This window comes from Phragmites australis, chromosome 4 (genome assembly GCF_958298935.1).
Source record: "Phragmites australis chromosome 4, lpPhrAust1.1, whole genome shotgun sequence".
NCBI classification, from domain to species: domain Eukaryota; kingdom Viridiplantae; phylum Streptophyta; class Magnoliopsida; order Poales; family Poaceae; genus Phragmites; species Phragmites australis.
Genome location: NC_084924.1, coordinates 11,043,786 through 11,058,223, shown reverse-complemented (window position 1 = coordinate 11,058,223; position 14,438 = coordinate 11,043,786). Strand labels below are relative to the sequence as shown.

Sequence of the window (14,438 nt, the reverse complement as noted above, 5' to 3'; positions counted from 1 at the left end):
TACACAGTTATATTCTTTACAATTAAATCTACAAAATACGATCTTACTTGAGTATACAATAACACCTGAGTCACACATGTCATACTCACGACTTTGACAAGAATTGGCCAGGCTAAAATCCTAACAATATTTTGTCTTCTGCATTTTTGCATTGCCCGTGAATTGGTAAGGCTGCAATCCAAACAGTAATTTTTCGCCTGTATTTTGGCATTACCCATTTTTTGATGACACCAAAATTTTGATGGGTCTAGTTGAGGCTCAAACCAAACAAGCCATAAACCTATTTTGGCCACACTACACAAGTCAGCACACAATCAACTGTTTGCCAGACCGATTTCTCAGGACGGTTTGACACTAGGTGAAAATGTTAGAATTTGTGACTCCATCCAAATGGGCCTTTGTTGCGACCCAAATTCATTTGAAAAAGTCAAGGTGGTGTGGAGAGATATGGGGTTTTAGTCCCATATTACCTAGTCATGGTGAGGTAGTTCAATTTAAATAGAAGCCTCATGTGACGATCCGCCATTGCATCGTGATGAGTTGTGTGTTCAGGTGGGTGACTTTTTTGCACGCGTGCGAGAACACCACATCATCAACACCTAGGCTGCTATGTGGGACCGCGGAGTGGGATAAGCATGTTCGCGTGTGATGAATCCATCAGTTCCATATTTGAGAGATATTAGGAGACGGTTCCTGGATATATGGTAGTTCATATATATTTTGTTTATCATTCTAGCATATATTTAGATTATTAGTAGATCTGTTATAATATTTTTACGTCTATTAGGAATCAAATTAATCTGGTGCACTGTTAATTTTACAACAGAAAATGGTGGCAATAATAACAAATCATGACCGAAGTTGTAAACTTTTCAAACCACACGTATAATCCACTACAGTTTTGGGGGCCCGATATGCTCAGCTCAAGGCTTCTTCACACACGAATATGTGATACTCCGAGTGCAACAGAGATTGAGGACTCATCTGAACTCTACACAGGTTCAGCAACAGCGTATGGATATACATTTCTACAGATAATGTGTGTCCATTAGAGAGAAACCACATGCACATACAAGCTGAGCAGCAACATCACAGCGGAACCTCCTGCGCTCAAAGGCTCTGAGCGTTCTTATCATCTGACGACAGCCAAGTTGAAGGTACTGATGTTTGCTGCAAGTGGATTCTGAGCCTGACGTTCAAGCCTGGAAGAGCAAACAGCAAGCGTTGTTATATACTACTTGTGGCATTGAGACAGAACTTACTCATGACTCTAAGAAAAAGGTGCGAGTGTTGTATATTTTCTTCTTCAATTTCTTTTTGTTCTTCAGCTCTGGTTACAGGCATACAAGATTCAATAAATATGAGACAAAAACTGCATCCAACTTGAACTCCATGTCAACAAAACAAATAAAAAAAACAATACTATGTGCACATCATATTAGCATTTTGATTGGATGCCACATCACACTTGCTGCCAATAATCAGGGTTAATCCTCAAAGAGTATGCAGTTAGACTATGGAAATTTTTTGTCGGATTGATCTTGGCCTCATCACGCACCCTAACTGAACACCGAGATATAAGGAGGAGTCCGTCGCCATCTCACGCCCTGATTAGGGGCGTAACCAACCTTGGTTGCAGTCCCATTTCCGTGCAGTGCGTATACATAAGGGGGGAGCCGGCACCTCACGGGACCATTGTTTCCGTGAGAACTAGCCTCGCCCCGCACATCCAAAAACCTAGTCTGATCCTAACGTGCGCACTGAAATGGAGCGAAGACCGTCGCCACCACCACACAGCCCGCGCGTCTTCACTACCTATATGTCGGCCACGACTACACCGTCAACTTCTTCGCACTGCATCACGTCTACTCCGACCACTTCATCAAGCCAGCGGCCACATCCCCACCAGTGACCATCGTCAACGACGACCACGAGCTCGCACCGACTCATCTACAATCTACGATGGCATCGTCAGGCTCTGGTATGTGTGAATGCTTCCGCTATGATGTTTGGGTGTTCAAACTTGAGATTAGTTTAATGATGTTTAAGTTCAGATTAAGATTAATGACAACATTTTTTTTTGTCCCAAGATAAGAAAGAAGGGGGCAAGGACCAAATATTCATGCCAACAGATCAAACCTCCATATTGAAAGAATGTACAGCCATGAAATGACTAAAATAAACAAGCACCACAAACCTAACAATCAAAATGGACAAACCAAACCAAGGGCACATTTGCAGCACCAGACCTTTTCACCACCCAATATTGGTATGTTCAATGCCAAAGCCCAATGAACCTGCTTAGTTTCAGAATTAATGCACTGCTGGAGGTGGTACTGGTAAGGAACAATGCAATTTGCTAAGATGGTAGGGAACTATTACACTTTTCCTATATTTCGGTGCATGACTGGAGATGGCAGAGGCATGAGCTGAAGAAGTTTGGTAAAACAATGGCATTTGACCAATAAGCCTAAAAGGAGTAGGAAAAGCTGAAAGTGTATTTGCGTGATGGCATAGAACGAAATATTCCATTCTTTAAATCCTGCCTCAAATTGTGAGATGTGGAAGTTGTACTAGCATTTTTTTTTGGGTCGTAACCCTTCCATTATTCACAATATTTTGGGGAAACTTCAGTTCATTTGTTGCAGCAAAAGAGCAAAGGGTAAAAAAAAAACCACATCATCATTGTCCATATTACATATGTAGAAGAGAAGTCGAGAACTGATAATATGTGACATATGTCAGGGCAGAACATTGTCCCCCCCCAGTAGTTCCTAACTTATGAATCCTATCAAAGCTATCCAAAGACAACTCTAATCCTCAGCACCAACAAAAGGCATCCTCTCTCTTTCAACTAGTAATTAAAATGGAGCATTGTCAAAGATGCTCCACGGGCAACTCTAACCCTTAGCACCAACTTGTGAACGGTAAGCTAGGGCCCATAGCTAATCACACTTTGGCCATTTTGTCTCCCAAATTCAGCTCCGCCTTTTTAGCTCTAGGTCAGAAGGGTGCAATTTCGGTATGTTGTGAAATTCTCACATTGGTGTCAACTGTCAGAAGTCATTGCCAGCAAATAAAATAAGAAAGTGTCTTCCATGGACCTCAACAGCAATTTTATCATCACAAAATTAACAGTCAACTGCAGATAGTTAAGTAATTGAAATATTTTAGTTCAACTAATATCTATACAGAACTCATCCAACATAGTTCTTCAACATTTTGAAATTTTTTTAACACATGAAATTGTCACCCTTCAACTAATTACATCATAAATTTGCACTCTTCCTACCTTGGCACCAAAAGGGTGGTGCTAAGCATTAGAGGAAACAAGCCGAACAGTGATGCTTAACTGTGGTCCCTATCTTAGAACCCATTAGTTTTTTCTATGTATTGGAACTACCCTAAGTGTCATCCCTCAACTTGTTGCCATTGATTCAAAGGAACCAAAGAACAAAAGCTTCACAACTTTGTTGGGGTTGCCTAAGGGTGCATTGATTCGGTTGCTTCAATAAAGTACGGAATGGCTCAATGAGGCTAACGCATTTAGTCGAGACAAGACTAGTCGATGCAAGTAGGGATTGTTTTGTTGGCAGCATAAAGTGATGTGACTCATGTGAACTATGTTGATAAGTTGTTTCATTTGTTGGATGTGTGATGCGAGCATAGGATGCCTACTGTGAAAAGAGTATCAACGCTTACATACTCTAATAATCTCTAATCTGTCTTCATCATTCATTGATTGTCTGATCAGTGGAACTTGACTTGTGATTAACTTCAGTCTACGCTTCACTCTCAGCCACGCCCCCCAGAATGCATCTCCGGTGACAACCCCTCCCCCCCCCCCTCCCCCCACAAACACACACACATCAAAGATTATGCATTATTGAACCTGTTCGGGACTTGTGAACATAAAACACTGAAATCGATCCATCACGTCAAAGCAGAACCCACCCTAAAAGATTCACAACAAGTAAACAACTCTAGGGAAAGCTAGAAACTAAGCCTCTAAATTCTAATGCTGTTTCTATCCAAAGGTCAGATTAGAATGCACACCAAGCAGATTGGTTTTTCAAGTCAGAGCATGCACACCAAGCAACAAAAGCTTACGAATCAAAGTCCAAAGTGCAAATCCCTATCTAATTGAGCAAAACTACCTACCATGTGACACTGCAAAGTACCTGATCGGCGGAGATCGGTATTCAGCTAATACTATCTAAGATTTCGAGCAAACAAAAGCGCATCTCAGAGAACTACGAGAAGTGACCTAGTGACATTCCGATACCCGTTTAATTCGACACTAGGCGACTTCAGGAGCAAAGTTTTAAGCCATACCTCCTCAACGGGGAGCAGCCCAAGCTCCCGGATCACCCCCGCCGCGCCGCGCAGCTGCGCGCCGACGCCTTTGCCACAGGCGGGCACCTCGTCGAACATCGACGCCGACAGCGACTCGGAGACGAACCCGGCCTGGAACTCGATGGTGCCCTGTTTGGGGTGCGCGACCATGCCGGTGACGGAGACCCAGATGAAGAGCTTCTTAGCCTGGACACCAGAGAGGTCGGACATGGCGCCGTAGGAGAGGGTTCCCTTGATAGTCTTGTCGTAGTAGACAAGGTGGTAGCCGAAGTGGACGTAGCAGGTGCCGGTGAGGTGGATCTCGAAGCGGCCAGTGGCCTCGTCGAAGGTGTAGGAGGCGACGGAGTCAGGGACGAGGCCCTTCGGGAGGCCGTACTTGGGGAGGAGGTCGTTCGCCGCGCCGTTCGGCAACGCGTCGCCGGCCGCCGCCGCGGCGACGGCGGCGGCGAGGAGGAGGAGGAGCAGGGGCGACATGGCCGTTGGGGGTTTGGGATTTTTTGCGATCTTGTTTCGGAGTAGCTCGCTTCGCCTTGCGTTCGGTGTTTTGGGACGTCGAAGACTCGGCTTTAAGGCTGGTTTTGCAGAGCTCTAAGACTATCCTAATCATATTCTTTTCATTTTGTTTCCTTCTCGATTCCCTTTTCCGTTCTTATTCTTTTTATTTTCTCTTATCTTCAACAGTTTCTTTTCGAAGGGAACGAAAAGAAAATCCCGTCCTGAAGGGAATGACCCTGAGAATCCCATCGTGAAGGGAACCGTGAAGGAAAACCGTTGAAAACACTGAAGGGAACGAAAATCCCTTCACGACGGGATTCTACCCGTGAAGTGAATTCCTTGGGCTTGGTTTAACGGCAACGGGTTATTCTTAACTCTGAAAAATTTTAGAGCTGAAATGATAGGGAATTAATATTTTTATCACTCTTACGGACAAGATTTTACTTACCGATTGGAGTTCAGTTACCGAACCATAAAATCTGTTGCTACCGCATCATGATCATCAATCAAATATATCCGGTCAGTATTTAAAAATGGTTTAAAACTTCCTTTTTGTTTCGAATGAGGGGATAAGGTATATCGTGTAACCTCTTGCATATGCAGCAAGTTCTAATTCAGAACTAATTCATTTTTTAAAACACTATTATCACTCGGAAACACATGTATAAACTTATACTACCACACGTACATACTTACACAGTATCTACTAAAAATCGGATATACAAAAATTAAAGAATGATAAAGCCACTATAGACACCTCGTTTTTAAACGATATGTCATCTACCACTAAAATAAAATTCCACATTAGTGAGACATACCAGAAACAAATATGAGATTTGATTCCTGATAAGTAGAGGTACAAACACCTACACTAATCATCTAAGTCAATGCTTGTTCTCCAAAACTATCAAGATTTGTAGTGTCATTTGGTTATTTTTTAATAGAATTGCACAATTTTTGTTTTGAACTTGAATTTATGCTTTTGGCCATGATCTTCATATCTTGTTCGTGTTTGTGTGTTTTGCGTTGGTTGGGGTTAAATGGTTGAATTCAGTTCAACTCATACAGTGTCGGTCTTGTTTTTTTAAAAATGTGTACTATTTCTCGATAGTCAGTGTGAAACCCCTGCATTCCAATGCCCATTAACTTTGACTTGGAGCTCCTTGGATGAAAGAATTAAACTCTATCGAAGTTGCTGGTTAAGATGGGAAAGTCGTGGCCTTGTAGATTTATTAGCTTAAGCAATGTCACCATGTAACGTCGTTGTCGTTTCAGCTGGACGGATCCCCTACTAATCTGTTTGCTCTTCACCGGCCGATGTGCCCACTTCACTTGATTTCAGCCATTAGCTCAAGATTCTTCTCGAACAAATCCAATATATAAGCATTAAAAGCGACAGCGATCCTGTCCTCGCAGGCAGGCAGGCCGACTGACAGGTGCTAATTCGGCACATAAATGGAGATCAGATCGCTCGCTGGCAGGGATTGCAGTTTCGTTTTACAATTTTTTTAGTTAATTAGCAGAAATACTGAAATTTATGAAATTTCATCAAAATTTCGGTTATTTTTTCATCAGTAAAAGAAAATTTTGAAATGAAATATTCCGTTACAATTTCGCTGAAATTTTGATGAAAATTTAAATCCTGCTTGCTACATAGAAATGGTTGTTGGGCTACTGTAATTTTAGTGTCGGTCGAAGCACAATTATGCGAGCTTGTAAGTCAGTACGCCGCTCCTTTTTCTATGCATGCCTTCTTCCTCGCTTCCTTCCAAAGCATCCTTGCTGACCGTGAATTATTTTTTGAAGGATGACCATGAATTATTTTAGCTTTGATCATGCTTGCGAACAACTGAACCGGCGAAAAAGGCGACAAAGAAAACATCTTCCTAAAATCCTAACCTCTGAAGCAGTGTAGATGTGTAGCTCATCCGGCAGCATTGATCTCACAAAATTTAGGAACATGACAGCAGGAAACTAAAATCGATCAGACTTGTTTGGGAACCTGCTGTGTTCGCCGGGCATAGATTTGACATGTAAGGCTAGACTCGCTTAAAATGTCTAACACGTGTGCTGTCTACAAAACGAACTCAACAACAGTATGCAATGGTACCAACAAATCTTTCGCATTCGATCCGTGCAGACGTAGTCAATACCAGGACATGTTATGAACATCTAGGGAAATATTAAACCTCTTGGCCTTTGGATGCTAATCTCATTGCTGATGCAGTTAGCCACCCATGCTATAAAAAAAATCAGCAAGAAAACATGCTAAGTCAACTTAGAACAGAAATCGATACTTCGACGTAAACGCAAGATCAGACTCGCACAACCACCAAATCCAACTTGATTTGATGCAAGTAAATTATATATGCTCTACATCTATAGGTTTGGCAGAGGAAAAAGACGACTTTGTGTTATTGTTAATCTAGTTTGGCATAACTAACTGAATATATAGAACCTCAGGTTATTGTTCATCCTCTTGGTCTACGAATGCTACTCTCATTGCTGACGCGGTTATGTCAAATTACCCATACAGTAAAATAAGCATTAACAAAACATGTTCATATTTCACATTGCAAACATAAATGAACGATTTGAAGTTAGGGCACGATCAGATTGGCACAATCACAACCTATCTGATTTTATGCCAACAAATTGTGCTACAGATGCATAGATTTAGAAAAACAAACAGAACTGGTATTATCAATCTGTTTTAGCGAAACTCACTGAACCGAACCGCGACTATAATCCACGGTGATTCACAACTACTCATTTTGTTGCCCCCTTCATTTTCCTCTTCACCTGCCTGCAGGCTAGTTCTTTTCCTGTCTAATTACTGTCTTAGGTTTTAGCTTAAACTCAAACAAGCTCGTAAGTGCTCCTTTAGAATGCAGGATTCTCAAAGCGTGAAAAACATAGGATTAGAGCTGCCTAGCTTTTTGAATCCTATGAAATGTGAAAATACATGAATTACTCACATGAGGTGTTTGGATGCTCCACAGAATAAGTACAGGAATTTTGAATTTAGATGTTCATTAGCAACAAAGAGGATGGAGAGATAAAGATAGAAGATGCATTGGAACTCTTAAATAAATTGGAAACATGAGATTAGATCTCATGTTAGAATTCCTCTAAAATGTGGAGGAAACTTTCCTATCCTGCAATATTTCTTTGTGGCAATCCTATGAACCAAACACCATTCATAGAAAATTTTCCTTTGGATTGAATTCCTCCATTTTTCCTTCAAAATTTCTTTGTTCCAAAGAGCCCTAAGAGATCGAGCATAGGATACAAGTGTTAGGTTTAGCAATACCAACTGAATCCACTGAATGGAACCAAAAAAAGGCAATTATTTGAGTCCACAATGACAACAGATAAAGTGTATCTAAAAGCACATCTAACAACAAATACAATTTATGATTTTGAATGCCTGGTAACTTCATTGCATATTCCAATACTTAAAATACAAAGGGAACTTAACATAATCCTAGCATGGCAGGACTTTACTCAATATTATGGAGCAAAATAATATCAAACAAGCAACCAATGATCCAGCATAAAAGGTGAAACTGATTTTGAACAATTTTTTATGCCGATGCATGGTATATGGGTATGCAAGTCCACCGTCAGAAAGTTGGGTATCCAACAATGCAAAACTAGGACCTCATGCACCCTCAGGTTTCATATGCAGAATATATCCTTGATTTTCGAATTCGACAGGGTAATCAGACTGAAACAGAGCAATCACCTGAGCACGGACAAACCAAGAGAGAGCAAATGTGGTGAAGTGGCCATCGTACAGACCGTTCTCATTCACGTGCCCAATGTTGATCTGGACAGAGGCATGGCCCTTAGGTGATGATGATCCTGTTGGTGACAGAGCTGCAAGAACAAAAAGCACAGCTCAGCATACCGGCATAAATTAAAGAATTAATTAGATCATGCCATTATAAATTCTTCAGTTTTGAAATATGCCACTGCATAGTCGGAAATTGGAGCTATGCCATTACAATTTCGTTCGAATTTGAACCATGGCATTATGTACGCGTCTAGCTCGTTTGGGCCTGCTTACAGGCTACTGTATTTCTTTATGGGACGATTTGCCCCTACCACAGCTTATACGAGTCCTCGGTTCGACCCGACCAGCTCGCGCTGTCATTGCTCTCGTACCCGACAAACCTTAACCCTAGCTCTTTCCCATTGCTCTAGTGCCCGACGGCGAAGGCGACTAGACAATTGAAACTTGTCACCGGCGATGGAGGCGAAGGGCACCTGAGCTCCGGGAAGACGCTCATCATCGACTGTGTCTCCAGCTCCCTCCGTTGTCGATGGAGGAGAAGGGTCACTCCGAGCCGAGGTAACATCCATCCCCCCTCCCCTCCACCCCAAAATGCCTCTAGATTGGCTGGATTTACTAGATGTTGTTCCAGATTTGAGTAGGTTTGACTCGATTTGACCCCTTTCTCGGTAGGAAATGGTTCCTGCTAGAGCTTAAGGTTGAAGGTTTTGTGACTAGAGACTAAGATGGTAGGAAAGCTTATAACAAGGGTAGGACTGTGAAATGGGTTGTGAAGGTAGATGGCTTTTCACTAGATTCACTAATGAATAGCTTATGCACTGAGTTGAAATGGGGCACAAACTAGAAAACAACTCTATGGTTCCATGATAGGAGGTTGGGTGAGGATGTCATGCTAGTAGATGACAGAAAGATGATAGATTTCTTTGAAATGTACAAACTAGATATGTGTGCTCAGCTTGTTGTAGGAGTGTTTGACAGTGTAGTGGTTAAGGTACATGAGCTTAATGTATTGCAACCTCTGTGTGTTGTGCCACCTAAAGTACCTACTGTGAGTGTTTTGCCATCTAAAGTAGCACCTAGTGAAGCATGTCATCTCATTGCACCACCTCAGACAGGACTGTGAGTGTTTTGCCATCTGAAGTAGCACCTAGTGAAGCATGTCATCTCATTGCACCACCTCAGACAGGCCAGGAAGCATCTGCATCTAAAGTGGCAGATTCTAGAGGACCTGGAGCTAAAGAAGCAGATGGTTCAGTGCCTGATCTCTTTGACAATGTAGAGGAGTATGTTAGTGTAGATGATGAGCACTTGTATGTTCATATACCACCTGCACAACCCTCTGAGCCAACAAACTATACACAACCTTCTGAGCTAATAGATAGTACATAAGCTTTTGAGCCTGCTCAATTTGCTGCCAAAGGGGTGCCTCCTGATGCAGAGATCACTGCCAGAGGAACTTAATGTCCTGTATTATCCAGAGAACCCTGCCATTGCAAAGGGTGCTTTATTATCTGATATCATAACATTCAGAAAAGCAATTAGGCACTATGCCATTACAAGAGGATTTGAGTTTGCTAATTTGAAGATAGATACCACTAGATTCATTGCCAGTTGCTCACATGAGGGGTGTCCATGGCGCATTCATGCTTCTAGTCTCCAAGATGGCCACACAATGAAGGTAATTGCAGTTTATTTCAGTCTAATTGAAATTTATTTCAGTCTAATAATAGTTGTGTGATAATAATTCTTTCTTTACTTCTACAGATAAATGTTCTCCCTTTTAAACACAATTGTCCAACCACCAAGCTGAAGGAAGGAAAGATGGCCACTCAAGAGTGGGTTGCAGATAGACTTAGGGACAGGATCAAGAAGAACCCACAGAAAGGTCCAAAGGATGCACAAGACAAACTGGAGGAGCAGTATATGATCAAGTTGAAGTATTCCAAGGCTTGGACAGGGATGAGGCTTGCACTTGACAAGATCCATGGAAAGTATGAAGAGAGCTTCCAGCTGCTATTCAACTGGAGAGCAGAGATTGAGAAGAAATCCCCATGTTCAATTGCGGAAATTGAGCCATAGAATATTGGTAAGAAGATGTGCTTCAAGAGGATATTTGTTGCTCTAAAACCCTATATAGATGGATTCTTGGCAAGATATAGACCATACATAGCAATAGATTCAACTAGCTTGCATGGCAAATATAATAGACAATTGGCCTTAGCTACTTCTGTAGACGGCCACAATTAGTTGTTTTATGTGGCTTATGCTATTTTTGACTCTGAGACAGATGATAACTGGTTGTGGTTCATGCAACAGTTACATAGAGCTGTAGGTGCTCCTACAGGTTTGGCTGTATCCACTAACGCTTGTAAAGGGTTGAAAAAAAGATATGGGTGATGTCTTCCCTGAAGCTAAGCATAGAGCATGTATGAGACATCTCTATGGGAACTTCATGAAGAGATATCATGGCCCTATCTTCACCCGGCACCTGTATCCAGCTGCATAGAGTTACACTGAGGATAGGTTCAGGTGGCACATGCAACAGATTTATGAAGTTGTTCTAGATGCTATAGAATATCTACAGAGTCATCACTCTATGATTCAGTACAGGTGTGGTTTCTCAGAAACAAGCAAGTGTGACTACCCGACAAATAATGTGGCTGAAAGTTTCCACAAGCAGATCAAGCCAATCAAGGGCCTGCATCTTCATGAAGTAGTGGATTCTTTGAGAGATGATTATGGAGAAGATGTGTCTGAGGAGTATGGCTGGGAGAGAAATTAAGTATGTATACTGACAAGTGTTATGAAAGAACTGAATAAAGCAAGAAATAACCTCAGAGTAGTGAAGGTGGCAAGAAGTGATGAAGACTTTGTAGAGATCACACTAGTTGATGCACATAACATCACAAGGAGGCACACAGTGGACCTACAAAATCACAAATATTCTTGAAGCCATGCAACTATGCCCAGACAAACTTGTATTTTGCTATGGCACTATGTGATGAACCTATCTGATGTGGTGACTCTGTTAGTGAACAATTAATATTTGCTTATGGTGGACATGTTATGTCTTAATCTATGCTTAAATGCACAAGTTATCCTATTATTCCATCTGTGAAAGGATTTTGCAATGCAAAGTTCAAAGGATTCATTCTTTATTTAACACAGGAAGACACATTACATTGCATTGACATCAGCTTTGTTCACTTGAACATAGCTAACATAAGAATTCCTAACATAACACCTACACAAACAACAGCTAGACACACATTGTCTAGTACAATCCCCTTCTTCCCTTCACACAATGCAATTTGCTACTTCAGTTCGCTAATATGAAGCTTAAACTCCCATATTTGTTCCTTAGCATCGACAAACTGTTTCTTCACCTCCAGAATCTGCTGCTTCAACTCAACTCTTTCAGCATTTTTTTGTCCATTGACAGAGCTCCCAGGCACTTCATCCTATTCGAGGCGTCGCAGATACTTCTCATACTCCTTATCCCACTTGAAAAATCCAAAATTATTATCATTCTGCAGCAAAACCATACAACACATCAACTCCAAACAGCATCGACAATCTGCAAAAGGGCACAAATTCGAACCAACTCACCGGTATGTTGTTCTCACATTTGTAGAAAATTGTGTCATAAGTATCAGGCTGCTTGCTCTTGAGCTTAATCACAAGAATTCCATAGGCTGGGCAATCAACAAGAGGCAGGTCTTTCCCCTTGCTACCGGTTGCGCTCGACCCTGACATTTGACTCCCTCTAACCCTAAGCCGTGACATGGTGCCCTGTTCCTACATGCGAGGGATTAGGGCTAGCTCCTCTGCAAACTGAATCGAAGTCCAAAGGCAAGATAGGGCGTACCTTGCTATAGGGTTGCCGCCGCTAGCCGCTGCTATCTGCTTTCCTCCAGGCGTTGCTGGACCATGTCGTTGGCTAGGCAGAGAAGAAAGAAGAGGGCATCAGGTTGCAACCGAATTGGTTGGGTTCAACGACCTCTTAATCCAGCTACAACATGGGCAAATCGGTCCCATACAAAAATACGATAGCCTACAAGCAGGCCTAAACGAGCCGAACGTGTACATAATGCCATGGTTCAAATTCGGACAAAATTGTAATGGCATGCCTCCAATTTCTGACTATGTAGTGGCATATTTCAAAATAGCAGAATTTATAATGGCATGAATCTAATTAACCCTAAAGTAAACACCAATGTAGAGGCAAACAAGAGAACTAAGGCAAAACTTACCACTTCCAGGGGACGTAGTGGTCCACCATCTTACCCTCCTCGTTTTGCATGGTGACAGTTGGGCAACAGTGATTGCGGAGCAAATAATTTTAGGCATATATATCTAAACAAACAACAACACTACACCATTGTCATGTCTATATCTCGGTAGTAAAGATGGAAGCACTTCAGTTTGGTCATGACCCCAAGTGCACGGAATGAGAGAACACTAGTAATTCATGACAACGCAAAAAATTACTATGAAATGATCACCCCATTTTTGACGAATCATAAGGCTAATACGTTCTAGCACCTTACATGCGAGGACAATTGGACCTCAAAAATATGCTTTGTCCTTGATTTGGTTCACAAATGTACTTATTTTTTGATTCATGAGGGAACGATGTGAAGAATTGGAGGGAGGGGGAGGGGGCGCTGGAAGGTGATGAGGCTAGGTGGTGTGGGAATCGATTGATCGCGATGCTTCTGGAACGTGCGCCGATTGCTCGATTACTAGCAAGTTGGTGAACTCTCAAAGTTGTTGACTACTCGATTACTCACAAAATAAATTGATTACTCACAAACTACCAAGTGGAGATACTAGAGCGAACCCTAGCCTAGAAATTAGCATTCGTGCATGCGCATACGAACTGAACTGAACTACTAAAGAAAAGGAGCTCACCTTGATATCACGAAGGAATGTCGCAGGAGACGGAAGACAGCTACGGTGGCAAGATAGATCGTGCGATGTATAGAGGGGGATATTTTTTTAATATTTACAAAATTACACGGCCGTTTCAAAAAATTACAACAATAGACTACTGTCACCCATTCATCGGGCGAGAGCAAGGTCTCACCCCATAAGCGGGTGAGACCTTGTAGGCCCTGACGGTTAGTCATTATTAAATACGGTGATATGGGGTCATGCCCATTCAGCGGGCGAGACCTTGCTCGTCCGCTGAACAGGCGAGATCTTCCTCGCTGTGACGCCAGGTGGGCCCACCCAAAAGGTGTCACATGAATAGTGAGTGAGACCTTTTGGGTATTTAAATTGACCGCGCCGACCCTACTGGCATCAGCCAGTCATTTGCTTCCAACCCAGCCGAGAGAGAGGGAGGAGAGGAGGAGAAGGCAGGGGAGGGAGGAGAAATTGGAGGTGAAGCTTTGCCAGAGGAAAGAGGTATGTTTTTTACAAACGCGGTAGGATAGCTACTAGACGTATGTTAGAATGTAGATCTAGGTTTAGAATTAGGGTTATATATAGTTTAGCAACTAGATTCTGTTTGTACGCATATTTTAGAAATTAGATGTAGTATTTATTCATATATTAGGTATTAGATGTAGGATTTAGATATAGTGTAGGTATAACTGAGGTAGTAGATGTAGGATTTAGAAGTGTTTGATGTAGTGACCCTGGGATATTTTGTTGCACTATAGATTACATGTTGGACTATGTTTTTAATGAATTTTGCATTATTGTAGATGTAATTTTACGTAGTTTTTTTATGTTATGTCATAATAATGTTAGGGTTTTTTGTTGATGGCTGCCAGGTATG

General features: G+C 41.9%; 1 protein-coding gene across 1 annotated transcript; it reads right to left on the bottom strand.

Annotated features, from left to right (window-relative positions):
* Positions 1-830: 830 nt before the first annotated feature.
* LOC133915682 (uncharacterized) lies at positions 831-4,942 on the bottom strand. The gene is made up of 2 exons (XM_062358938.1): positions 4,336-4,942; positions 831-1,202 (listed from the first exon to the last, which is right to left on the bottom strand). Exons 1-2 carry the CDS (start codon positions 4,828-4,830, stop codon positions 1,197-1,199), a joined length of 501 nt encoding a protein of 166 aa, XP_062214922.1. The 5' UTR covers positions 4,831-4,942; the 3' UTR covers positions 831-1,196.
* Positions 4,943-14,438: the final 9,496 nt, after the last annotated feature.

Excerpts from the sequence above, each read along its gene's own strand:
- LOC133915682 (XM_062358938.1), bottom strand. The coding sequence starts at position 4,830 with ATGTCGCCCCTGCTCCTCCTCCTCCTCGCCGCCGCCGTCGCCGCGGCG.